At 47.7% G+C, this 27,761-nt stretch overlaps 1 protein-coding gene across 3 annotated transcripts; it reads left to right on the forward strand.

Annotated features, from left to right (window-relative positions):
• The first annotated feature begins 247 nt into the window (after positions 1–247).
• SLC29A2 (solute carrier family 29 member 2) lies at positions 248–27,736 on the forward strand. 3 transcript variants are annotated; one of them, XM_081842981.1, is made up of 13 exons: positions 248–357; positions 7,943–8,048; positions 11,985–12,066; positions 13,476–13,663; positions 14,705–14,844; positions 16,341–16,475; positions 18,203–18,300; positions 19,843–19,927; positions 20,838–21,016; positions 21,127–21,232; positions 23,114–23,199; positions 24,189–24,388; positions 25,281–27,736. In XM_081842981.1, the coding sequence occupies exons 2-13, from the start codon at positions 8,020–8,022 to the stop codon at positions 25,390–25,392; spliced, it is 1,440 nt and encodes a 479-aa protein (XP_081699107.1). In that variant the 5' UTR covers positions 248–357; positions 7,943–8,019; the 3' UTR covers positions 25,393–27,736. The 3 variants fall into 3 exon arrangements, with proteins under 3 accessions (XP_081699107.1, XP_081699106.1, XP_081699108.1); XM_081842980.1 differs by lacking the exon at positions 248–357 and adding an exon at positions 3,684–3,795; XM_081842982.1 differs by lacking the exon at positions 248–357 and adding an exon at positions 5,521–6,375.
• Positions 27,737–27,761: the final 25 nt, after the last annotated feature.

Raw genomic sequence — 27,761 nt, forward strand, 5'->3', positions numbered from 1 at the left:
TATGTCTTATCTTGTACAAGTGTTTATGATAAATCAATAACAAATTTAAAAGAAAAAGAACAAGCTGAGCTGAGAGCTGTCCCACCCCCCTTCTTCTGCTCCTGCCCTCCTCCTTTGCATAATAAGGCCTCTTAGTGCCCTCTGCTGGGTTAGAGAAGGACTTTGCAAGGAGTCACAGCCTCCCAGTCATCGCCTCTTGGCGGGAACTTAAACAGAAACCTCGAGAAGAACAGAAGAACTTCCCTTTCTCACTCACAGCAGCTGTGGCTGTGGCATGCAGAGCGCCATTACCAAGGAAGCATGGCGAACGGTGAGATACATTGCTTTGTTTAGCCCTGCCTTCCAGAGGTGACAAAAGTAAGTGTGTAAATAACCTCATTTCAGCTTGTTTTAAATTGTGCAACTTGTTTCATAATTGCATAGTTCCGTTCTCCTGCAGTAATAATAATAATAGTAATAATAGTAATAATAGTAATAATAGTAGTAATAGTAGTAGTAATAATAGTAATAGTAGTAATAGTAGTAATAGTAATAATAATAGTAATAATAGTAATAATAGTAATAATAATAATAATTTATTATTTGTACCCCGCCCATCTGGCTGGGTTTCCTCAGCCACTCTGGGCGGCTTCCACAGAGACCAAAAATACACTAAAATGTCACACAACTTCCCTGAACAGGGCTGCCTTAAGATGTCTTCTGAATGTCAGGTAGTTGTTTATCGCTTTGACATCTGATGGGAGGGCGTTCCACAGGGCGGGCGCCACTACCGAGAAGGCCCTCTGCCTGGTTCCCCGTAGCTTTACTTCTCGCAATGAGGGAACCGCCAGAAGGCCCTCGGCGCTGGACCTCAGCATCCGGGCAGAACGATGGGGGTGGAGACGCTCCTTCAGGTATACTGGGCCGAGGCCGTTTAGGGCTTTAAAGGTCAACACCGGCACTTTGAATTGTGCTCGGAAACGTACCGGGAGCTAATGTAGGTCTTTCAAGACCGGTGTTAAGTGGTCTCGGGGGCAAAAACTGGAGCTAAGCCTGGCTACCTGCAACTGAAACAACCGCAGACTCTTTCCATGCTTAACCCTGCTCTGTTTCCTTCTCCTTCCTCTGTTCCTTCCTCCGTGCCAGACTTCTGATTGTAAGATCCTCAGGGCAGAGGCCACCTGCCTCCTTGTACTCTGCACTGGCTGCACTGCTGACATGCCCAGAGGGGACTAGGATGGCGTGAGTGGTTCTGGGAACCAAGTCCTATAAGGAGTGGTTAAAAGAGCAGGGCATGTTTAGCCTGAGGGAGAATAAGTGAATAACCCCAGAAGAGCCTGATGGCTGGATCTAGTCCAGCACCCTGTTCTCACAGTGGCCAACCAGACACCCTTGTGGACCCCAGCAGCACAACAGCAATTCTCTGCCCCTGTGAGTCCCAGCAACCGGCATTTCCTCAAAGAATCCTGGGAACTGTAGTGCACCCCTCACTTTCCAGCACCTTAGCAAACTATGCTTCCCAGGATTCTTGGAGCAGGGTAGGTTTAAATGCATAGTGTGTTCACAGTCATAGAGTGCCCCCCCCGAACTGTGGTAAGTAGCAACCGAGAGCTCAGCAGCGGAAAGGCCAGGGCAGGGGTGAGTGCAATGAGGGGCTCAGATACAAAGACTCCTATGAACATATTAATATTACATTGTGACCAAGGGGTGAGGAGTGGGGAAGGATGGCGAGTTCCAGCCTGTTCTCCATAAGAAAGTAGGCTTGCAGTATCCAGGGCCGGCCCACCCATGAGGCAAGGTGAGGTGATTGCCTCAGGCGGCAGGATTCGCGAGGGCAGCAGATCCTGATGTAGCTCTTTCTCTCCCCCACCCCTTTGTTCCTGGTGTAGAACTTCCTTCACCCCTTCTTCCACGGCAGGGAGGGTGCATGTGCCATTTTGGAGTCCGCCTCAGGTGCCAAAATGTATTGAGCTGGCCCTGGTAGGATCAGCTCTAAAAGCCCACAGAGCTCCCACATCCAGTTTCCCATAGATGCCACTGAGAAGCCCAGAAACAGGGTGTGAAGGCAACAGTGCTCTGTCCATCGTCTGTCTCCACAGGCCTTTAAGGGAAGAGTGCGGCTGGACATGGAAGTTCCATTTAGATTTGCTACGGGAATCCATGCTCTAGTAACATTGGGCTTAGACTGCTGTAATGCACTCCACGGAGGGCTGCCCTTGAGGGCTGCCCAGAACCTTCAGCTATTTTGGAACACGCCCACCAGAGTGCTGACATTTGCGTGGGCTTGTATGACACCAATTCTCAACGACAAAAGACCACCGTTTGGCACGCAAATCATTCTGATTCAACTTGTGAATTGCGATGTCAACATTTAGGTTTCTTAAAAGTTTCAATTTCGGGCCCATCCAGATTTTCCTTTGCCATTTTAAAATTAGCTTTTATTAAAGCTTTTCTCGTGTCGCAAAACAACCAAATAAACAAGGAAAAGGACATATGGCATCTCCATTTTCAATTCATAGTCTTCTTCTCTTTTTTACAGTTACAGATAGGTAGCCGTGTTGGTCTGCCATAGTCAAAACAAAACAAATTCCTTCCAGTAGCACCTTAAAGACCAACTAAGTCAGTTCTTGGTATGAGCTTTCGTGTGCATGCACACTTCTTCAGATACCCTTAGAGAAAGTGTTGCATAGTTTTCTTGCATATTCAGTGGGATACGTGGATTGTAGAGGGTTCTTAATTCTAAGACCCTTGGGTATAATGTCCAGGTTCTTGCATTTAGTAAGAAAGAAGATATCAGTCTGTACCTGTGCAAGTTTCTTGGTGAGGTTGATGGACTTCCATTTCATGCGGCTCAATGTGGTGCCTTCCATAGTTCCAGTTACAGATAGGTAGCCGTGTTGGTCTGCCATAGTCAAAACAAAACAAATTCCTTCCAGTAGCACCTTAAAGACCAACTAAGTCAGTTCTTGGTATGAGCTTTCGTGTGCATGCACACTTCTTCAGATACGAAGAAGTGTGCATGCACACGAAAGCTCATACCAAGAACTGACTTAGTTGGTCTTTAAGGTGCTACTGGAAGGAATTTCTCTTTTTTACAGTTTGCCACCCATTCCCTCAAGTAAAGTGCTGATTCTCTGAGCTTTGAGAAACGGCATTGAAGATCTGAAATAAAAGTAACATATTGCCTGGAACAGATAAGATGCAACAAAAGCGAGTCTGTGTAAAAAATGCGCCCCTCCAAATTCAGCGCTGCGACCCAGATAGGCAGCTGCCGGTTGGCCTAATTGCTAGCGCCGCGCCGGCCCTGCTGGTGACAACTGGAAAGGCCCATTTCCCCCAGAAATCCGCTTTGCTCCGTCGGCCGCCTCATCCCCCCATTCCCCCCCCCCCTTGGTCTCTGCCTGCCGGTTGGCTCCGCCGGCCATGCTCAGGGTGCCGGCGGACAGGCAGACCGAGCGAGGGGTGGGGAGAGGCGGCCTCTTTCCCAGGCGCGCTCCTGTACGCAGACTCCGAGGCCGGCTCCTCCCTGACCCTCCAAGGGCGACGGCGGCAGAGAGGCTCTCCTGTCTCGCCGGCATCTCCAGCCTCATGGAGGCGAGGCCGGGCAGTACCGGCAGCGGCGGCGGCAGCGGCAGCCAGCAGCGCCGCCCTCGGGGGCTGGAGCTCCGCAGAGGCAGGTGAGCCTCGGCGCCCCTTGCAGCGCCGCGAAGAGGTCCGGGGGTGCAGGAACGGGAGGAAGGATGCCCGAGCGTGCTCCCATGATCCGAAGCGAAGTGACTCTGTATTGCATAGGAATATGATCCTTCCGAACTCAAGGTAGGGCCTCTGGAAGAGGATGGCTTAAAAGAAGAAGATTTCGAGGGCCTGGGGGTGGGGGAGACGAAAACAGGTGCAGGGGCTCAAGCCTAGCTCCTTTTTAAAAAATGCCTTTTCTAGAGATCAGTCAGAGACCGGGGGGGGGGACATTTTCAACATCAGGGTGCAGTTTTAGAGCAAATAAGCACACAGGACTTTATCGTGGTCCGTGTAGCTCTGTACTGTTTACACTGACTGGCAGCAGCTGTCCAAGGTTTCAGGTGGGGGGGACATTCCTAGCCCAGCCTGGAGATGCTGGGGATTGGACCTGGGGGTGGGGGGGGGCAATCGGCTTGCAAGGCAGATGCTCTACTACTAAGTGACTAGCAAGAAGCAGCTGTGCCCCTGAACTTGTGCAGAGCGCCTTCCCTAGCGCAGCCTGTATCTTTCCTACACCTAGGATGGGAGGGGGAAGATTGCCAGGTGTTGAACCTGTTTTTCAAAACTGACCCTTCCAAACTTTCTCTCTGGACCACCAGAGGTTGTTCGGTGGAATCCCAGGCACCAAAAACCGCAGGAGGGGAGAGTGCTCTTGTGTTCGAATCCTGCTTTCAGGTTTCCCATAAGTACTTGGCAGAACCCTGTGAGAGCAGGATGCTGGATTAGATGGGCCAGCAGGCTCTTCTTGTGTTATTATGGTCTTTTGACCCCTGAACTGTGAGCCGGTTCATAAGAAGAGCCTGGCTGCTGCATTAGTCCACACCTCCAACAATGGACATTCAGAGGCACACTGCACAGTGTTGGTAGAACATAGCCATTGTGGCTCATGCCCATTGATAGCTCTGTCCTCCAAGAATTTGGGAAATACTCTTAAAGCTACCCAAGGCGTAGGAGGGCAGCATTCTCATCTACGCAACCACCTCATCTCAGCCGAAAACTCCAGGGAGACTCCTGACCTAGATCAAGCCTGGCTGACTCTTTGCATCTCCCCCTTGGTTAGACAGAACTAGGATCTTTCCTTTCAAGAACTTACTTCCTGCAATAAATGTAGCTTTCTTATTGCCCCAAATTCAGAGTCCTGGTGTGATTATGTGCAAGGTAAAGAGTGATGCCTCAGCTGGGCTCCTGTATTCCTGGATTCTGTTCGACTTCCTAGTGCTTTAACTGCCCAATGCCGGCAGATGCTAAACCAGAACAGGAGAATAAACTTCTAGAAAACAAAGGCAAAAAGGCAGACCGAAAAAAATGGCTTGATTTTATTCCATATGCTATAAAAAAAGCACAAATTTGGACCTCCTGTGACCAGTGGACAATTATTGACAGATACGTTTATTTGGTGTTTGATATGTGGTGGAATTAACTTTTTTCTTTTCTTTCTTGGACATATTTCTGAGACTGTTCCAGGGGGAGGGGGAAATATTATTTGTTTCCTTTGTTTCTTGCCTTGTATTACCTGTGAAAGATAAACGAACACTTAATTAAAAAAAAAAAAACTGCAGAGGGGTGGAATTTGAGAGGAGGAGGGTAACCAGAGACCATTGTCAACAAAAGCAAGGGTGAAAACCTCCCATGGCCTTTGACCAGGCCTTTGCAAATTCCTGATTGGGCAATCCCAAATGTTGTTCGAAGTGTATAATGTGGTGACTAACAGACCTTACCTGAGCAGTCGGCTGAAGTTTTTTTGGGGGGTGATAGCAATGTGAGTAGTCTCTCTCTCTCTCTCTCTCTCTCTCTCTCTCTCTGTGTGTGTGTGTGTGTGTGTAAAAACAACAATTCCCTTGATATCTTTTCCCAGGGTGAATTCCAGTCTGTGCATCTGGATTTAAGAGGTTATGCTTATTCCGTTTACTTCCTTCTTTTTCTTGTTGCAAAATAACCAGGAATTTACATTAACTCTTTAACGCCTATTTGGGGCTTGAAGTTTTGGAAGGAAGAACCAGATTATTCTGTTTCGTACTGGATTGCTTGTTGTTGCTTTTTTAAAAAAAAGCAAGTTAAAATGTATACATAGGTTTTTGGCTAAAATGACCCCTAGAGTACTGTAGAAATATGTCTATAATGTATCTATTTAAGTTGTTTTAAAATCAGGAGAAAACCAGGTAAAACTAGCATGCAAATAACAATTATTATTTATTAAATTACAATCACAAATGTCCAGCATTAGATATAATAATAACCCAGCTTTCCCTAACCTGGGTGCCTTCCAGATGTTTTGGACTACAACTCCCATCAGCCCCAGCGATCACACTTTTGCTGGCTGGGTCTGATGGGTGTTGTAGTCCATTAGGTCTGGAAAACACCACCTTGGCAAATGCTGTAATGGCAAATTCCCTTCCATTTTACACACTTCCACACTAGTGCTTAAATTCTTTGCCCCGCAAGCCCAGGCACTGAGGAGGGGCAGGGTCCAACTCTGCACATTCTCAGAGACACTCTCGCCTTTGTCATTGCTACACATTTTGCAGGGCTTATCCTGGTATTCAGAACAGACCTGAGGCCTTGGAACATAAGACGAGCCCTGAAGTTGGGTCGGGCCAAAGGCCTATGCAGTTTTCCAGGATGCCTGTTTGGGCCTGAACTAGGACCGATTCAGTGCTGTGGGTCAGTTGTCTTTCCTCCTTTGTCAATCTTTGAATGCTTTGTGTCCATCCCTGCAGAGTGTGAAGCAGTAATAAAGAGGAGAGTGTCTCTGAGCATGTGCAAGAGTAAGACCCTGCCTCTCCCTTCTGTTTTGTGGCTTGAGGACACTCTTGGCCTCCATTTGAGTTGTTGTTGTTTTTGTTGTTGTTGTTTTTTATAAATGATATTTTATTAAGTTTTCACAATAAAGAAGTTATAAGACAATCAATGAGAAAAACACAAGGAAAATTACAAAAGCACAAAAATACAAAAATACAAAAATACAGACAATTGACATAGAAAAAAAAAGAAAAAGAGAAAAGAAAAACAAAAATCCCTCTTTTTTTTATTTCTCTTTAGTTACGGTAACTTATTTTCCTGACTTCCTCACACCTCCCCTTTTTGTATTCCACTTAAAAATTGGTTCAGCAAATTCATATCCTATTGGTTTATCCTTAATTATTTTTCCTCACATATTTTAACTTCGAACTTTCATCTAATTTCAATCCACTCTTACATAATCTTTTACCTTATTACTAGAACCCCTTCATTTCATTTCAATGTCATGTACATTCAAAAATTTTACAATGTTTCTGTAAATAGATTTTGAATTCCCTCCAATCTTCTTCCACCAACTCTTCTCCCTGGTCTCGAATTCTGCCATCCATTTGAGTTATTGAAGGCGCAGGCAGGATAACGGTTGTAGGGCTTCATCTGACTCAGCCTTAGAGCCATAGCTCAGTGGGTTAGAGAGTAGTGCTGATATGGCTAAGGTTGCAGGTTCGATCCTTAATGTGGGACAGCTGCATATTCCTGCATTGCAGGGGGCTTGTCTCGGACACCTTCCAACTCGACAGTTATATGATCAAGGCAGAATATAGGAAGTAGTAACAGAAAAAGAGTGCCTCTGGGAGCATGCAGAGTGCATTTCTCTCATTAGGGAATCTCAGGCCCAAGGGCTAAATGTGACCCTGCAGCCTTCCCTATTGGGTCTTTCAAATTCATGGCCCTCACTGGCCTCGACTGTTTGCTTGTCTGCAAAATGTCCTTGAACTCTAAGAATGCCTCTCCTGAGCCTGGATGGAGGACAGAGAGGGGTGTGTGCAGAAGAGTAAAATTCGCATTTGTTGCTTTGCACACTTTTGCCTCTGGCCCTGCCAACTGCTGGCATGTCGCCATTGGGCTGGAAAAGACTCCCTACCTCTGCAGCAGTGAGCGGTTGCATCTGATCCACACGTCGCGAGGGCAGGGAAGCTGGCATCTCAGCCGTTCCCTGGGACCACTGGTCTGGGGATCTTTTCTCTTGCAGGGTGAGGCCGGGTCCTGTCAACCCTTGGGGTGCTTTATTGTGCTTTTTTTGCACAGATCTGGGGTGTGCAGTTCCTCCTGCCTTTCATTGTTTTTTCAAATCCCCTCTTTGAAAGCTGGAGTTCTCAGAACCTCCCGAACGCCTGAGATGGGCATAATCTGAGTTTATTAGCTTTTTCGTCCTTCGTGGATGGAGGCAGAGGTTTCCCTTCTGTTACTACCTTTTTCAATTCCTTTTCAGGTGCAGCTGTGCTTTGACAGGGGCCAGACTCCTGCCACTGTTCCTGCCTCCCGCTTAGGGGGTGTAACTGGTTCCCGATGGCTTCTCAGGTGACCCCCAAGGACTCGTAAGTATCAAAGCCCCGTGAGATCTGACTTGGGGAGAATATACTTTGAAAAGAGCTGGGATAATAAGCACCTTAACCCTCAGAACCACTTGCAGAGACTGAAACGTGAGAAGAATACCTGGGATGCCTTTGAGCATATTGCTTCCTGAGCCTTTTGGGTAGGGATTTTGTAACATACACAAGAGTCCCGAACGTGACACCCCCTCATGGATGAGTTACTATTTTTCATGTTAGAGGGTGGTTTATTTATTTGTTGTTGAGTTAAACAGAATCCCTTCTCAAGCAGAGGTTGCTCATGGGCCTGTGGGGTGTAGTCGAGTGTGGTGGGCCAGAGTGGGGAGAGCTCTGGATTCAAAATCCATGAAGCTTTTCTTTGGCCCATCATGGCTTAAAAGTAAAGGGACCCCTGACCATTAGGTCCAGTCGTGACCGACTCTGGGGTTGTGGTACTCATCTCGTTTTATTGGCCGAGGGAGCCGGCGTACAGCTTCCGGGTCATGTGGCCAGCATGACTAAGCCGCTTAATAAGGAGGAGGAGAACAATGTACATGACCTTGAACTCCCTGGAGAAAAAAGGTGGGATATAAATGCAATAAAAATTATAAATTTGGCTGTGTTTGCAGAACTGCAATGAACCTTAGAATCATAGTTAGAAGCAGTTGGAAGCAGAGTCATACAAATCATAGTTGGAAGCAGAGCCTACACAACACAAAACACTGTTGCTGTGTGTGTGTGTGTGTGTATAGTTTTATTTCCTTATATTTTGGAAATGTACATCCAGGTTTTTTTTTCTTTAAATTTTTTTGGGGCCCCCAAGAGAGTGGGGCCCTAAGCCATAGCTTGTTTAGCTTATACGTAAATCTGGAACTGTTCATATGCCACCCATCTGACCGGATTGCTCCAGCCACTCAACAAAATATTAAAAACACGATTTCGTTATACAGTACTCAGAGTATAGCCCTTGAAATGAATGGACCTAAGTCAGTCATGCCCACTGATTTCAAACAGGGTCCCTCTAGATGTTGCTTTTATTGCACATTCATGATGGTATCGGTGCAGTGAGACACTTTTCAGTACTGATTGCACCTGCCAGCATGGGCCAGCAGTCAGGAAGGATGGGATTTAAAGCCCAGAGATATTTGGAAGGCTGCAGGTCCACCCCCACCCCCCCACTCCTGGACGAATACAATGAATCTGTGATGCATTCCACCAGAATCTGCCCAGTGGAGTGGATGGGGAAGGGTGGAGCGGGACCAAAGGGGTGGGGGAATGAAAATCTGCAAGCCTCAGTTAGGAACGGTTGAGGGAGTTGGGTCGGTTTAGCTTGGAGGAGAGGAGACTGAGAGCTGATACAATAACCATCTTCAAATATCTGGGAGGATGTTGCCACATGGAAGACAGAGCAAGCTTGCTTTGAGCTGCTCTGGAGGGTAGGACTCAAATCAAAGGATTCAAATGACAAGCAAGGAGATTCCTGTTAAACATTAGGAAGAAATTTCTGAGGGTAAGAGCTGCTTGACAGCGGAAGGTGGTGGCCTCTCCTTCATTGATGATTTTTAAGCAGAGGTTGGATGGCCACCTGTCAGGGATTCTTTAGCTGTGATTCCTGCATTGCAGGGGGTTGGACTAGATGACCCTTGGGGGACCCTTCCAAACCAGTGCCAGATTTACATATAAGCTAAACAAGCTATAGCTTAGGGCCCCACTCTCTTGGGGGCCCCAGAAAAAAATTAAAGGGAAAAAACCACTGGGTGTACATTTCCAAAATATAAGATAAAAAGCATATTTTGTTTTGTGCAAATGGCTTTAGATACCTATTAGGTCCTATAAATTACCATATAGCATATATTCAAAACAAAAAAACCAGCAACAATTTGTTGTTGACAAAGGACAGCTGGCCATATAAAGGGCCCCATTACCTTCAGTAGCTTAGGGCCTCATCAAACCTAAATCCGGCCCTGCATATGAATAATAAAAATCGTTATGAGTTAGTTAGTTAGTTAGTTAGTTAGTTAGTTAATTAGTTGGATGCAGCCCGTTATTTCTGCTCTGCACATGACACATTTTTTTCGTTAACTCCAAATTGGACCAGTTGTATAAGCTTCACGTCCCTAGTTGTTTTCAGTTACAAAATGCAGCTGCCTAGGTGTGCCTTCTTGGGTTTCCTTCTCTGCATACTCAGGTATGTGTTTGGGGAGGGAATGGAATGTTTCACACCTGGATTAGTCAAGTTGCACGAGTTACGGTATAAGGATTAGAAGTGTTGAGTTTCCAGTTTTCTGGGCAGGTGCACAGATTTCCTTTAGGTACCCTGTTCCCCTCCCCGGTGCTGCCACAAGTGCACTGGTGACTTAAATCTTCTGCTTCTCTTCTTTCTTTTCTTTTCTTTTTTTAAAAAAACAGCAAACAAAGGAATCGGTTCCTCAAAACCTGATTTTCCTGTCCAGAAATGAGCATGGGGGTGGGAACGCTTTCTTCTTGGTGCTATGCTCCGTTTGTGTGCCTGGTGGGGGGAGGGATAAGAAGATGGGGTGGTAAATACCGTATTTTTCGCTCTATAACACGCACCCGACCATAACACGCACGTAGTTTTTAGAGGAGGGAAATCCATAGGCATGCCACCCGTAGGCATTCCCTCCAAAATACACACAGATATTTCCCCTTACTTTCTAGGAGGAAAAAAGTGAGTGTTATGGTGCAAAAAATACGGTAGATTGGCGGGGAGGAGGGCGGAAACCGCTACCAGGCAAGGCCTTGTCATGTAGACGTGCCTTCGGCTTATTAGATTAAATCTGTCACTCTCTTTCTCTCTCTGCTTCAGATCCAGCCTTTGGTAACCTGGGGCGCTTAAGACACTTTGGACTACAGCTTCAGTCGGCCCCAGTAATAGGAGTTGTGGTCCAAAATTTTGGGAGGCAGGGGTGGGAGAAACTGTTAGTTTCCTTTCCCCATTTTGCCGATCTGGAGTTGAGCTCTCCACATTTCCGCCTCTGTTCTCATGTTGGTGGTGGGAAGCCCTCGTGAAAATTCATGAGCGTATTTCTGTAGGCAGTATTGCCTAACAAGAGACATTTTTGCAAAGCTGTTTCCCCTAACCTAATGCATTTGGGCATTATATTTAGATACGCACTTTAATGCACATTTGTATGCGCATTTCTGTACACATGGCTGAGGAACTGCACTGCAAAATTGGGAAGATTGCAGATTTCAAAGTAAAGCTGTATTTTGGTTCTTCTAGAAACCCCAAAAGCAGGACCTAGCTACCTTTTCGACTTCCCCTTATCTCCCTCACCTAGTGCCACTTTGAGCCCTTGTAGGATACTCAATTTTGGTTAGGCCCAGCCACCCAGCCCTACTCTGAGCACTGCAACCACAGTTACACAGTGTTCTCGTGGAGGGGAAGCATTGCAGGATGTTACCGGCGGGCTTGGATTGTGGTATTTATGACCCACCTGCCTGGCCTGAATTGCTTTTGACTCCTTTTTGAGAGGGAGGGAACGTAGTACAGTGGTAGAATGCTTGCTCTGCTTACAGAAAGTCCCACGTTCAATTCCCACCATCTTCAGTTAAAAGGGATCAAGAGACAGGTGGCGGCTGCCTGAGACCATGGAGAGCTGTTGCCAGTCAGAGCAGGCAGCACTGAGCCTGATCTAGCCCTGATTTTTCAGAATCTTGAGGGCTAGAATCTTTATCACTCTTTTTTAAGCAGGACTATAGCTCAGCGTTAAGACTGCTTGCTATGCAATCGGGGCACCTTCAGTTAGGAAGGATCAGGATCAGCAGGTAGTTGGTGATGGGGGAAGCCCCCCTTGCTGGCTGAGACACTGGAGAGCCGCTGCCAGCCAGAGCAGGCAATACTGCGCTAGATGGATGAGTGTCCTGATTTGCTCCCAGCTGCATCTGTTTAATGGCTGCTTCTCCTCTCCAAACCCACAGGTTCCACTGTGTGGGGATCATCTTCTTCCTCCTTGGCCTGGGAACTCTCCTGCCCTGGAACTTCTTCATCACGGCCATACCGGTGGGTCCTTTGCTTTAGGCACCTTCTTCTCTGGGCATCGGGGGTGGGGTGGGGGGTGGGACACGTTTCCAGGGCTGAGCCCCAGGACAGGGTTGGGATATGAATACTGTAGATGCTCAGAGAGGATATCTTTATTAGATATTATCTTTCCTCCTTCACTTCTGAGAGTTTAGCAGAAGGCATCCTTTTGCAGATTAACAAGGAAGTTTGGATAGGCTAGTTTTAGCCTTTTCAGTTTAAGTAATCCAAGATGCTTTAAGGCAGATTGCCTTCTCCCTTGTATTTCCGCCTTTTCTATCCCTTAAAATAACAACCACACAAACAGTCTTGTAAAAGGTAAAACAAAAAACAAAAAACATTTACTCCCTCAGAATACTTTTTGAAGAGTTAACAGATACAGCAGCTTTGTCCGGGCAGGCTTAACATGGTAATTCTGTAACAAAGACATACTTAGGTCTAGCTTAGCAGATGTTCTTATGTTGCTGGCATGGTGGAAAGAGTAAGAGAGGGTGCCCAGGCAGAGTGGGAGCGTCTCTCACAGAAACCTCTCTAGGAAACTTGAAGGAAAACTCTGTGAGTTTCATCTGTCGTGTGCCTATCTAGCAAAACATAAATTGACGTGGTTAAATATCCCATGTGCAGCTCACGCCAGGAATCATCGCCCTTGTTGCACACTCACTTCTTTCTATTTCTTGTTCTTCAAAATAAGAGGAAACTCTGAATCCAGCTCCACTCTAAGGCCGTTTCCCCAGAATGAATTAGGCTGCATCCCTGGATCCCACTTAACCTGGGAGCAGGAACGGAAAGGATAGTCTCCGTTTCACACAGATGTGTTCATTCGCAAGGCCTTTCCATCCCATTCTGGCATCAGTCCGTAAATTGATTGTTAAAAAAAACACCTGCACAAATATACGGATTGCTCTTTGCCTATCCAACCCTGCAGTTCCACCTTTGGAGGAGGAGGAACAGAGGAAATGGAAGCCCCATTGTGCCAGTGGCACACAGTCATGGAGGCGGTTTGCGATGGCAGCATGGCTTTCTGTTGTTTGGTGCTATGAGGAAACGGGTCGAGTTTTGGGCTTAGCTCACCATAGCCAGCCCTGGAACTTCCATCGATTGCATAGCATGGCAGGGATGAGCAAGGTGCAGTGGAGCATGTGCAAAGTGTCCTTGCACCTTGCCTCAATTAGCCTGCACGCATGTGGGTTGAGAGGGGAAGAGCTTTAATGGTCCAACAATGTGTGTTGTATTTTTATCCTGTGAACCACCCTGAGATCTTGCAATGAAAGGGGGTATATAAATATCTAATAAATAACAATGGTGTAGGGCGAGTCGGAGTCCCGGCCCCTCTCTTCCTGGGGAATTGAACACACAGACACTGTTCAAACAGAGTATAACCTTCTTTTCAGTATTTTCAGTCTCGGCTCATTGTGGGGAACTGCTCAGCTGGCAAGGAGGAGGATGGGAACTGGACAGGCCTGGGACTTGAACCCTCATTCCACTGCAGTGATGACTTTAACTTCAGCAACTGGCTGGCTCTTCTTTCCCAGCTGCCTCTGCTCCTCTTCACCCTTCTCAACTCCCTCCTCTACCAATGGTGAGCTAGCTTGCTTCTTGCTCCTCCATCTTGGCCCTGATCCCATGCCCAAGACGGGTGTTGCCCACCTCTGTCTCCACACTCTCCCAGGTTCCCTTTCTGGGCGTGGGTGAAGCGTAATCTCCAGATTCCCAGCTTTCATTTAAAAGAAGGAAAAGCAAGTGTCTGTAGAACCTGAGACGTGAGGCAAAATGTACAGGCCTGCTTCCCCCTTCCACTGTTTGACTTGGCCCCCACCTATGTGTCCAAAGTGTTCTCTATAAACTGAGCTATAAGGGGTCAGTCACAACAAGGCCTTGATTGTGCTTGCAACAGCCCTGTGAGGTAGGCCCACTGTTGGTTCCATAGTACATATGGAGAGTTGAGGCAGAGAGACCAGAAACTTGCTTTGTTTTGAGGGCCGCTGCTCACTGGTAGAACATCTGCTTTTGCATGCAGCAGGTTCTGGGTTCAATCCCCAGGTAGGGCTGGGAGTGTCCTCCACTGAAACCCTGAAGAGCCACTGCCGGTCCGTTTAGACAATACTGAGCTAGGACCAACAGCCTGACTCTGTATAAGTCAGCTTCCTACTTAAATCAGCCCTTTATTCAGGACCATGTGGACCAGAAACCTACTTCCTTCTGAGACAAAGGGTCATAGATCTGTGGTAGAGCCTCTGCTTGGCATGCAGGAGGTTCCCAGTTCACTTCCTGGCATCAGTGTTGAATCCCAGAATTGTATTGTTGGAGGGGACCCCAAGGGTCCTCTAGTCCAGGAATCTCAGCTAAAGCATCCATGATAGGTGGCCATCCAGCCTATGCTTAAAGAACTCCAGTGAAGGAGAGTCCACAACCTCCAGTGGCAGTCTGTTCCACTGCCAACGGCTCTTACGGTCAGGAAATTCTTCCTGATGTATAGCTGGAACCTCCTTTCTTGTAAGTTGAAGCCGTGGGTTCAATTCCCTTCCTTCCCTGCATCTCTCAGCTGCTCAGCCCCCTCCAACTCTTATCTAGGCAGCGCAACCTTTAAGCTTTCATCTTTCTCCTTTCCACCCCTGCAAAGCATTCCGGACAAAGTGCGAATCCTGAGCAGCCTGATCGGGATCCTGCTCCTCTTTGTGCTGACGGCCGTCTTGGTCAGGGTGGAGATGCCGGCCCAGAGTTTCTTCTCCATCACCATGGCAAGCGTCTGGTTCATTAACTGTGAGTTCTGCATGGCCTAGGTGTGGCCTGGCTGTCCCTCTCAGAGCAATAACGCCATTGCCAAGCCCTGTGGCAGACCTGGAACCTCCAGGGTTTGAGTTTGGAGAAGAGAATGGCCGAGAGCCAGTCTGGTGTAGCGGTGAGAGAGTAAGTCTAGGGCCAGGGAGACCCAGGTTCAAATCATGCTTGGCCCCAAACCTTTTGCCAGCTGCTGTTCCTCGGTCTGAACAGCCTCACAGGGTTGTTGTGAGGATAAAACAGGGGTGAGGAGAACCATGGATCTGTGGCTCTGAATTTCTGGGATGAAAGGTGGAGCAGAAGTGTAACTTTGATGTAATTTTAAAAGGCTGAGGGGAAGGGCCGTCATGCTGAAGAGGGGAAAAGACTTGCTGGCTCAGACTGGATCTGATGTGCTTAAATTACAGGAAGGATTGAGGATTAGGATGGTAAGAACAGTTTTATAATCATAATTATAATAATCATAATTATAATAATAATAATAATTTATTACTTATGCTCCACCCATCCGACTGAGATGCCCCAGCCACTCTGGGCGGCTTCTAACAGAATATAAAAGAACACGACGAAACATCAGACGTTAAAAAGCTTCCTGATACAGGGCTGCCTTCAGATGTCTACTGAAAGTTGTATATCTCTCTGGCACCTGATGGGAGGCCATTCCACAGGGAAGGTGCCACTACCGAGAAGGCCCTCTGCCTGGTTCCCTGTAACTGCACTTTTTGCACTTTTTGCCAGAACGCCCTTGGCGCTGGACCCCAGTGTCTGGGCTGAATTATGAGGGTGGAGATACTCTATACCCTATACAGGGCCAAGGAGCGTCAATTTTATTCAGGCTAGTTTTCTACACACACCCCTCTTTATCCTCCATCCAGACAAGCAATCCAGTGAATCAGGGCCTCCATCCAGTGAATCAGGGCCAGTGAGGGGGTGTGGCTTGGGGAGAATTCTGAGGGCCAGATAGAACTGGAGGGCCGCATTTGAAACCCTCCCCTCCGAGACCTCAAGTTCTCCACCCCTGGACTAAACGGCCTACAAGTCTCCTTCTAACTCTGTCATTCTAGGACTGCAATCTAAGAAAAGGTATCTGTTGTTGTTGCTGCTGCTGCTGCTGTTCACCCGGCCTTTACCATACAGTCCTAGGACATGTGACAGCAATTTAAAAATGCCAGTGTCAAAGGTCGTGGTAAAGAGGTGCATCTTGAGCCTATGACAGAAACTGTCTTCTGAAGATGCTGGACAAGGGAGGGAGGGAGGAAGTTGCACAACTTCCTCTGGCTGTGAGGAATGATCTCACCTGAGGGATTGTGGTTCTTAGTGCTTGGGAGAAAGGGGAAGGTTGCCCCTCCACAACCATGGTCTTAGTCCCAGTCCTGGGTGTGTGAGCTTATAAGGAAGTAAAATGCCACTAAGCATGTTGGCTGCTGACATTCTCGCCCCCCAAACTCCACCTTCTTTCTCTCCTCTCCTCTCTCCAGCCTTCTGCGCCGTCTTGCAAGGCAGCCTCTTTGGGCAACTGGGATCCTTCCCTCAAAGCTACAGCACTCTCTTCCTGAGCGGCCAAGGAATGGCTGGGACCTTCGCAGCCACCGCCATGTTGCTCTCCATGGCCAGTGAGTATTGTGAGGAGGACAAGGAGTGTGTGGTCTGGAGAGCAAGTCCTCTGAGGGCCCGCTGGGAAAGTGCTGGGAAGGGGGGGGGGGTTGCATGGAGAAGAGAAGATCGAGGAGGCCAGGGGGGAAAGGAGAACCACCTTCAAATATCTGAAAGGAGTGTCGTGTGGAAAATGGCGGCAACCTGTTCTCCGTTGCTGCAGAGGGTCAGTTTATAACCAAACAGTGGAAATCGCAGGGGAGCAGATTTCTGCTGAACATTAAGACAAAGGTGAGGAATGTCCAGCCAGTCTGTGGGCCTTAATATGCCCCTACCTGTGGGGCAGGTAAAGACATGGACGGCTCAGGTTTACAGCTGACCACCGGGGTTCAAAGTGCCCCACAGGGTGCTTGCAAGCATCAACATTCAGCTGACCATTGGTCCTTTTCAGAGAGCAGCATGAGACACTCTGGTGGCTGCCTCAGTTCTGTGCAAGCCCTAATGACCAGCTGAACGTTGCTGCTTGCAGTGAGCCGCTGACGGTGCTTTGAAACCCAATAATCAGCTGATTTGTTGGAGCATCAAAGGGTCACATACTGCAGTGGACCAAAAGCAGGTCATCTGATGTCGTTGTGGCATCAGGTGATTGACAGCTGGGCATCCCCACCTCTCCACCTGTCAAACTTGATCTACAGGGGTGGGGGAGAAAACAGTAAGAGGCACCCAGCCGTGCAGCAGGCTGCCTCAGGAAGTGGTGGGCCCCCTTTCAGGAGAGGCATTTTAATAACAGCAACTTCAGATTGCCTGCCTTTGGCTTATTAATGTGGAGCGCCCAGTTGGTCTGAGGCGGAGCTGCTTTGCTGCCCTCCAAAATACCACTTATATTTTATTTATCATCTATTACATTTATGTCCCACCTTTTATCTTCCAAGGATCTCAAGGGGGCTTAAATGCTTCTCCTCCTCCTCAGTACGCCTCACCCTTCTGAGCCCACTTGCCTGTTCATTCCTTCCAAAAACACACATGCATTCCTTAGGCCCAATGTGAAGTCCCCACTCCACCCCCAACCGCCCCTTTCTCTGTAGGCTTCTCACTTCTTCATCTCTCTTCCCCACCTCTTTCTTCATTCAGGCCTTTGCCTCTTCCAGGAACAAGAAGAAAGGACCTCTGAGGTGCACCAAGTAATAATTCGTTGGTGTTTTCAATACAACCTGCATCGCGGGGGGGAAACGCAGCAATGCTCTGTGTTTTTCTGTGCACTCTGCTGCAATGTGGCTGTGGCACCCCTTACCCACCCACTCCCCAGCTCAGTCTCATAGCTTGCCCCGCATTCCTGCCTTTAATTCCTCCTTCCTACTAACCCCTCTCCTGTCCCTCACCCCCTCCTATGTGAGAATTCCTTCCTCCTGCATACTGAGTTATCACTTCTCTTTCCAAAACTGCCCCCCACCCTTCTCCACGTTCTGTCTTGAGACACATTTGTGAGCATTCTGTGATATGACAGAAGCTCGACTGGTGACTGGTAGAGGTTCGGAGGTGATAAGACAGTGTTTAACTGTGGGCTTGTTTGTTTGCATTTATGCCAAGATGCATAGCAGGGTTGTGGGGAAGGAATACGATGCGAGTTCTAGCAACTTACTCCTCACCCTCACGGGCTGTGTCAAAGCCCTGTGAGTCCAGAAGGGTAGTCCAGAAAGCGCTCTCCGTAGGCTGCCCATCCTCATCTCATCGTTCTCTGGATTTTCAGGTGGTGTGGATTCTCAGACCTCCGCTTTGAGCTATTTTGTCACCCCCTGTGTTGGGACCCTGATCTCGATCATCTGCTATATCTTGCTGCCCCACAAGGTGAGACAAAGCCCTCTCTCCCACACCCTGGTTTTGCAAAATAAGAGGGAGCTCTTTCCACTGGGTTTGAGGAGGGGAGGAGGAGATTTGTGAGTGCTGGCATGGTCTAATCCACTTTAAAAGCCAACTAGGCTAAAGCGATGTGGACAATCATGATCTCTTCCCCCGCCCCCTGCACCATGTACACATCTCCTTACTTTCACCCGTTTTGTACAGCAGATAAACTGCTTTCTGGGCACTTACAGACTGACGCGATCTTCGAGTGGGATTCATTCCCACATTCTGACAAATTCAGGTTGCACTATTAAAGTCAATTTGGCACTCCTGTGCAACGAACTCACTCCCCACCCCCCTAAAAATCTGACTTCTTCTTTTTGCATTGCATTGCATTGCATTGCATTGCATTGCATTGCATTGCATTGCAATGCTGTCTACCCCCCACACCACAAATTATAAATAAATAAAATGCCAGCGTTCTCTAACCTCCCCGCAAACTTTATGCAAACAAATCTGGGTTGCCTGGAAGTGAAGTCTATGAACTTGCTGTAACTTTATTCTTTCCCCCACTGTTGGAGGCAGTATAGCAGGCCTCAGAATACCAGCTGCTGGGAATCACAAGTGGGGAGGTCCTGCTTGGGGGGCTTCCCATGGGCATCTGCTTAGCCACTGAGAAAACAGGATACTAGACTAGATGGGTCCCCCTTTGGCCTGATCCAGGAGGCTCATATTGTGTTCTCAGCCTTATCAGCTTACCTTGCAGAGGTGAGGGGAGGGGTGATGGGGGAATCTGATAACACCCTGCCATGGTGGTGGACGTGTAGGAAGATCAAAGTGTTTTGGGGCTTAATTTATGATGAGTTTTAAAAAATGCTTGGAATAACCTTTCTAAAAAGACCAGAGGCATTTCTGTTAAGTATTGTTGGCAGGGACATCCCAAATGCCTTTAGGGAGGTATTTTTATATGCAACGGCTGCAGCTCGGACTTTGGTGGCAAAGGAAGGAAGAAGGAGTCCCGACAATAACGGATTGGCATAACAAGCTACAGTACAAGAATTTGCTGAAATGGCGCAGTTGACAAATAGCCTGAGAGGCAATTCAAAACAAAAATTTATGGAAAAGTGGGATAGATATAAGATATATGTTCAGAAATACAGTAAAGGTTCGCTATCTATGCTAGCATTTGATTGACATTGGAGAGAGACTGAGTTGGGAAATAAGACCAAGGGTACATATTGATATAGGAATGTATTAGATAAAATGTAATGAAATATACAATAATAATAATACATTCATTTGTAAAAAAGGAATATACAAAGGGATAGACAGGAAGTCCAAAGTGTTGGTACATATATGATTTTGGAATAGTTTTTTGTTCTTGTTTTCCTTTTCCTTTTAGTATATAAACTTTGTATACATGTTGAAAATTATAGTATAATAAGTCTTGTGATGTAATACGATAATGTTTACCGATGTAACATAAGAACTTTAATAAATAAATAAAACCCTGCCATCTGCAACCATGGCTCCCTTTTTTCTCTGCAGGATTTTGCTCGCCACCACCTGCACAAGAGAGCCCAGGAAGAGCCAGGCTATGAGCTGGAGACCAAGGCGGGGCTTCTTTCCCCTGGTAAGCAGCCCCCCAAGGAGTGGGTCAGCCAGGCTCCCCTCTTGAGAGTTCTTCCCAAATTGTGGAACCAATTCACAAATTTAATAATGGAGATTGTAGGGAAGGGTGGGGAAACCTTTGGCCCTCCAGAGGCTGTTAGACTCCCAACTCCCAGCAGCCCCAGCCACCAAGACCAGGGATTAGGGATGATGGGAGCTGTAGTCTAGCAACCTCTAGGCCAGGCTTCCTCAAGCTCAGCCCTCCAGGTGTTTTGAGATTCCAGCTCCCATCATTCCTGACCACTGGTCCTGCTAGCTAGGGATCATGGGAGCTGCAGGCCAAAAACATCTGGAGGGCCGAGGTTGAGGAAGCCTGATCTAGAGAGCTACATGTTGGCCACCCCAAGTGTGCAGTTAAGTCTCCCTCTACCTGGCTGGCGTCTAGGCAGTTTAACTTAACTTCGTAAACCGCTTTCAGGGTTTTGTTGTTTTTTTTTAATAATCAAGTGGTGTATAAATGTTACAAAGTAAATAAATAAATTGCAAGGTTTTTTTTAAAAAAAACACACCTCCAAGCTCAAATGATATTATTATTATTATTATTATTATTATTTAATTAATTAAAGGTACCAACCCAACAATGGAATTCCTGATGTAGTCATAAAAACACCCCTCACTCAATACTAAAAAAACCCCAAAATATAATAATATTGTAATTATTAGTCGAAAATGGAAGGAATTAATTCTGGGTTTTCAGTGTTCGGGTTCCAAATCGTTAGGCTTCCGAGATACTCGAAAACTGAAGTTCTACTCTGTGTGTGTGTGTGTGTGTGTGTGTGTGTGTGTTTGTGTCAGAGTAGAAGGCAATTAGAGCCTGTAGGTCACCTGACTCTGCCATGTGCTGATTGGCTCCTTTTCTGTCCCGCCCCCAGAGGATGGCCTCGGCCCCGTGCCGGGTGCCACCCAAGGAGGAGAGCCGCTGAGCTTGAGCAATGGGATTGCCATCGCCCTGGAGCAAGAAGACTCAAAATGCCCCCTGGAGATTATGAACGGGAGCAATGGGGCAGGCCTGCCTCCGCCGAAACCGTCAGTCCTAGGTGTGCTCAGGAAGGTAGGGACTGTGGCCGGAGGGGTGAAGTAACGGGAAACGTCAAGACTAGGATGGGTGGGGGAATAGTTTTAGCAAGGGTGCTGGTCTCTTCCTCTTCCTCCCGGTTATAGATTTGGCAGATGGCCCTCTGCATCGTTATGGTCTTCTCCATCACTCTCTCTGTGTTTCCCGCCATCACTGCCAGCGTCGCCAGCACGTCAGAGAACGAAACCTGGAGTGAGTAATGGGGGGATCCAATGGGGGCTGGGGGTGGAGGGATGAGGAGGGCCAGTCCCAGCTGGCTAGAGGCAGTTGAGAGCTGGAGCCCCACAGAAAGGCCCACGGAGCTCAGTGGTATAGCTACCTTGCATATAGAAAGCCCCAGGCTCAAAAGTCCCCAGTAGCACTGCCATGGAGGGCTGGGAGAGACCCTTGTCTGAGGCCCTAGAGAGACACTGCCGTTTCAAAACAGACAGCAAGACTCGGCCTTCTTGGTAGTGGCGCCCGCCCTGTGGAACACCCTCCCATCAGATGTCAAGGAAACTAACAACTATCCGACTTTTAGAAGACATCTGGAGGCAGCCCTGTTTAGGGAAGTTTTTAATGTTTGAAGTTTTAGTCTGCTTTTAAGGTTTTATGGCTGAGGAAACCCAGCCAGGTGGGCGGGGTAGAAATAAATTATTATTATTATTATTATTATTATTATTATTATTATTATTACTAAGGCAATTGCTTACCATCCTAGAAAGATGGCTGAGGCTCAGGGATGAAGCACTTACTGTGGTACCTTGGGTTAAGAACTTAATTTGTTCCAGAGGTCCGTTCTTAACCTGAAACTGTTCTTAACCTGAAGCACCACTTTAGCTAATAGGGCCTCCAGCTGCCGCCACACCGCCAGAGCACGATTTCTGTTCTTATCTTATCCTGAAGCAAAGTTCTTAACCCGAGGTACTATTTCTAGGTTAGCGGAGTCTGTAACCTGAAATGTCTGTAACCTGAAGTGTCTGTAACCTGAAGCATATGTAACCTGAGGTACCACTGTACTTTGCTTGCAGAAGGGTTCCAACATCTCTAGTTAAAAAAGGATTGTGTAGGAATTTTCTCTGCCTCAGTCCCCAGAGAGCCGCTGCCAGTCAAGAATAGACAATATTGGGCTAGACCAGTGGTTCTCAAAGGGTGTGGCAGGAGAGGCTGGCAAGTGTGGAGGGAAGAATCAAGGACACCTGGGCTTTATTCACACCTGGCATATGAGAACTTCAGTTTTATTTATACAGTGGTGCCTCGCAAGACGGATAGCAGCCTGAAGCAGAGCGCCCCTCGCGCGGGGCAGACATTCGCAGCTTGGGGAGCCCTGCAGGACTTCCCCGCAGGGCTCTCCAAGCTGCGGATAGCAGGCTGCTGCCCCGCACGAGGGGCGCTCTGCTTCAGAGCGCCCCTCACGCGGGGCAGACATTCGCAGCTTGGGGAGCCCTGCAGGACTTCCCCGCAGGGCTCTCCAAGCTGCGGATAGCAGGCTGCTGCCCCACACGAGGGGCACTCTGCTTCAGAGCGCCCCTCGCGCGGGGCAGACATTCGCAGCTTGGGGAGCCCTGCAGGACTTGGGGAGCCCTGCGGGGAACTCTTCTGAAGGCTGGCGGGGGAGAAGGGCTTTTCTTCCCACCGCCAGCCTTCAGAACAGCCTTCTCCTCCCACCGCAAGCCTTCAGGACAGGTCCAGGAACAGAGGAGAAGGCGCGCTGCGCTTCCCCGCTGTCCCCGGAGATTTCCCTATGGGCTTTCGTCTTGCGAAGCAAGCCCATAGGGAAATTCGTCTTGCGAAGCCGCTAAAAATCGGAAAACCCTTTCGTCTTGCGGGTTTTTCGTTTAGCGAGGCATTCGTCTTGCGGGGCACCACTGTATTTAAAGAAGATTTGCGTACCACTTAATTGACAAAAACCCCTCTAAGCGGTTTACTGAAATGGTATAAAACATTCGTAAGGAAAATCCCAATTAAACCAAACTTTTTAAAAGTAGTAGACATAAAACGTAAGCAAAACCAGATTTTTCAAAGCAAATCTAATTACAGGTTAGTGTTGCATTCATCTCCCTCCTATTTCTCTGTCTTTTTCTTATGCCTCAGGCAAGTTCTTCACTCCCGTCTGCTGTTTTCTTCTGTTCAACGTCATGGACTGGCTGGGCCGCAGCGCTACCTCCTATTTCCTCTGGGTAAGTATGAGTGTCTGAAGTGGGATTGGCTCCACGCTGTCCAAAAACAGTGTGACTATTATGACTATCTCTTGATGAACTCCAGAGAGGCAGCAGTATTAACCTCCCATAACGAAAGCAAATAAGGCATGTGGCACCTACAAGACTTTTATTTCAAGGAAAGCTTTTGTGGGCTTGAGCCACTAAGCTCAGGAAGCCTTATCTCACACTTGGCAGATTGTTATAGCAGGTGGAGACCACATGTGGTCCACCAGGTCTCTCTCCCCGGTCCTTGGGACTCTCCCAAGTGTTTTTGCTTAGACAGGAGGCATCCTTGAACTTTTGCAATGACTCTTCCTAGCCCAGATGGAGGATGGAGTTGAGCATGCATAGAAACTAGCCTAGTGTACAAAGGTAAAAATTCTGTTTGCTGCTCCTCCCTCTTTTGCATTTGGCCCTGCCTGCGACTGGCATGTGGCCCTCATAAGGTTGCCCAGACGGGAATATGCAGCCCTTGGCGTGAAAAAAGTTCATCGCTCGTTACATAGGAATATGCTTGAATCCTAAAATCTTCTACTCTTTTTGAAGCCAGGCAGGTTTTATTTACCGCATTTTGCCGTGTATAAGACTATATTTTTCCCTAATTTTTTGAAGTTTAAAATAAGGGGTTATCTTATACATGGATAGTGCATAGCGCATTTTCTTAATTTTGAGCCCCCCAAAATAGAGGGCATCTTATTCATGGCGGCATGTTATACACAGAAAAATACAGTACTAAGACATCTTTTTTAAAAAGAAAAAAGAAAAAAAGATCAAGATGTTCTTAGGAAGTTAAAATAACAATCCAGAAAGAATTATGAAATAGAATAAATAAAAAGAAAGAGAGAAAAAACTTGGGTAGGTGGGTGGGTATGGAGGTTTACAGCCATCACATCTTAAAATGAGACCTTTGGGCGTTTATTAGGAAATAGAGTAATGAAGCAAAGAACGCTGCTTTTTGCTCTTCCCAGCCAGAGAAGCATCTTCGCCTGCTCCCTGCGGTGGTGGGGCTCCGCCTGCTGCTCGTCCCACTCCTGCTTCTGTGCAATGTCCCCCAGCGGGAATACCTGCCCATGCTCTTCCGCCAGGATGCCTGGTTCGTCCTCTTCATGGTCGTCTTCTCCCTCTCCAATGGCTACTTCGTCTCCCTCACCATGTGCCTGGCGCCAAAGTGAGTGTGCTCTGAGCGACGTCGCTCCTTCTGAAACATGCAAAAGCAGCATTATGAATGGTGTGTGTGTGTGTGTGTGTGTGTCTGCAAGAGTGGATTGCTCGTTCCCTTTATTTATTTTGCATTGAGACATTGGCACCGTGTTGGCAGCCCCTGGTCTGCACTAACCAGCAGTGGCTCTCCAAGGTTTCAGACAAGGGAAGTCTTGCCAAGCCCTACCTGGCAAAGCCAGGGATTGAACCAGGGACCTTCTCCACGCAAGGCTCCCTGAGCCACCACCATTGTGCTCCTCTTAGGCCACACCACACACTTAAAGCACTCTCTTATACCACTTTAATAGCCAATGAGTCCTGGGAATCGTAGTTTATAAAGAGTGAAAGGGGTTGGACTAGATGACCCTCAGGGGTCCCTTCCAACTCTAAGATTCTATGTAGCAGTGACCCACACATTTTGGCACCCTCTGAATGGCAGGAGCATCCCAACGTGCACTGTGAGTGTTCTGCGTCGGACATAAAGCTTAAGACACTTTTGTGATCTTCTTTGAGAGCAAAGGAATTGAAATCGAGTTTTAAAAAAATGTATTTAAAGGCCGTTCATAATTGGAAGCTGTAAACTGTAGCTTCCATGTGCATAAATCCAGCCCTGGTTTCCTCTCTGGTTTGGGCAAAGAGGAAGGGCCTTTCCCACAGGTGTAGCCAGGATTTAGGTTATAGGGGGGCAGGCTTTATGTTGGGGTGGCAGAACCAAGTTATCTGAGATGCAGTTGGTCAGTTAGTTATTTTTATTTATTTACTTGATTTGGGGGGGCAAATACCCCCCCTCACCCCTTGGCTTCGCCCATGGCGTTTTCTGCCAGATTATAAAGTGTCTTCTTCTCTGTTTCCGCCCCCAGGCAGGTGCAACCACACGAGAGCGAATTGGCGGGAGCCATCATGACCTTTTTCCTGGCGTTGGGTCTCTCTTGTGGAGCTGGGCTGTCCTTCATCCTCAAGGCCTTGCTCTGATGTCCAGGACTTGCTGGACCTCGGCAACAGCAAAGCATCTGCCTTGAAGACTTGAGGAGAGGCTGGTTGCCCTTCTCTCCCTCCCAGGTGTGCCCTCTGTGTAGCAGCTAATATCCTTCTGGGTAGCAAAGTGGGCTTCTGCCACCATCTTCCAACAAAGGGAACTGCTCTTTTTGGTTTTTCTTTCCTGTATATGCATAAGTTCATGTTCGCTCAGCTACCCTTTTAAATCCCCAGGAGCCTGGATGTATATTTTTTTTAAAGATTCTTGGACTTTTCTGAAAGATTCCTGGATTCCGACCAAGCCAAGGGAAGGCTGCGGTACGGAGGGGCCATGTGCAAGGCCCCTTCCTATGTCCCTGGAGGTGGAGGAGCCGCTTTGCCTCTCCCACTTGTGCCTGGCTGAGGACGCACAACAAAGGGGAATTTTGCAATATCCTCACACGTACTCTTGCTCTCCCTTTGCTTTCAAGTTGAGGAAGTATTGTTGCATAACACACATTTGCTCTACGGAATATCCTCCTAGAGGGTGACGGTAGGTAAGGAAGGGAGAAGTCTGTATCCAGTCCATTAATCGGGTTGGGTTTGTTGCTTCCATCTCAACTTAGCCATATAGGGCAAGCTCTCTGCTCCCCCCCATCACCACCACTGGCCAGTTTATGTTTTTGTTTTCTCAGCTTGCATTGCTTCAAACTTGTCTGCTAAAACTTGTTCTCGTCAGATAAAGAGGTCCGCAAGATGTCAGATACTGCTTTCCAGAGGGGTCCGTCCTCCAGCCTCCCCAACCGGGTGTTCCCCATAGGTTTTGGGACAAGCAGCCCCAACCATCACTTCCTGTAGCCCAAGCCATCTGGAAGACTGGTGGTGGAGGCTCTGCAGAAAGAGGCATAGGATTGCTGAGAAATAATATCATGTGTAGCCTCTTTAAACTAGGCCGCCAGATTTGGCATCTGACCAAGATTCTCTTCAGGCCAAAGAAGCCTCGTTTAGGCTGGCAGGGCTAAGCTCAAAGCAGGGTTAGGCCCCCGCTGTTCAGCCTGAAGCAGCTGCTTTCCTAAGCTAGCCTGTTTCCCTCCGGTATGTAATGGAGGACACTGCCAGTGTTTTGTTTTTGTTTTTTCATTTTTTTAACGTATTTAGTGTTGAGGTAAGATCCAGAGATGCTGGGGACTGAACCTGGGACCTCTCGCATGTAAGGTGGGTGTTCTTTCACCGAGTGACAAGTGTTGGCCACCGACTTGGACAACTTTGAAAGGGAATTAGACAAATTCATAGAAGAGTATAACTTATAAGGCGATCAATAGCTACTAGTCATGGTGGTGATAGGATACCTCCAGGATTTCGGCCAGCATCTCTTCTGGCTGATCCTCACCTGCACGCACCTGAGCTGCTCTGTTTCCATCTTCCACCATTACAGCTGGAAATGCATTTAGTTTCTTCTTGCAGAGCTTGCTCAGGACTTCCGCATAGTAACTAGATGGGGCCCTTTGGTCCAAAAATTCATTGGAGACCTTCCAGAAATTTGAACATAAGAAGAGAACTCTATAGCTGGATCAGGCCAGTGGTCTGTCTCATCCAGGATCTTGGACTCACAGTGGACAACCAGATGTCCCAATGGGGAGTCAGACCTCTTTGTACGGAATCTCTTTACAATGAGCCACCCTAATATACAATCCCAACCTTTAACTCACAGAGGCATTTAACGTGTGCCATTTTACAGAACACATACACCGTCCTCAGTTGCAGCATGGATGCAGCTGTGGAAGCCATGTCCTATTTTGCAGCAGACTGGAAGCTTGAATTATTATTTTTTTATGGGGAAGGGCTAGCAGAATTCTCAGGTGTCCTGGTTTTAAAACTGAAAGGGGCAGCTCTGTATGGGAAGAGCTAGACGTCCCCTCGTCATGGAGCATGGTCTAGAAAACTGCGGTTCTGTCCCACAAACCCTGTTCAACCTCCTCGGCTCTCCAGTAGGACACCCCTCCCAGGCCACCTTCTTCTGGCCATGTGATGCTCGAGAGAGGCTTGCTTTGTGTATGACATGCTAAGAGTGATGAGATTAAAAAGGAAGTACATCTGGAGAAAAGGAGATAACGATGAGCCACCGCCCATCAGAATTTTGAGGTTTCAAAGTACTGGAATTCGGGTGAGGGTTTTATTTCGTTTTTTAAGGGAAGGAAATGCAAGTATAAACCTCCTGCACTTGCTCAGCAGTCGCAAATGCTTCTCTGAAAGAAATAAGGGGACGGGTTGCTGGGAGTAGCAGAGAAGTGAGGAAACCGTGATCCTCCTGATGTAGTTAGACTTGAACCCCCACCAGCCCCAGCAAACATTCGTCTGGGAGGATGGGGCCCCACAGAGTCCTGGAC

Source organism: Podarcis erhardii, assembly GCF_964252035.2.
Source record: "Podarcis erhardii genome assembly, chromosome: 15".
Lineage (NCBI taxonomy): Eukaryota > Metazoa > Chordata > Lepidosauria > Squamata > Lacertidae > Podarcis > Podarcis erhardii.

Coding starts and splice junctions, on each gene's coding strand:
- SLC29A2 (XM_081842981.1), top strand. CDS start 8,020: ATGGCTTCTCAGGTGACCCCCAAGGACTC. Junction 13,664..14,704: donor AACTCCCTCCTCTACCAATG/GTGAGCTAGCTT, acceptor ACCCCTGCAAAG/CATTCCGGACAAAGTGCGAA. Junction 21,017..21,126: donor TCCTAGGTGTGCTCAGGAAG/GTAGGGACTGTG, acceptor TCCCGGTTATAG/ATTTGGCAGATGGCCCTCTG.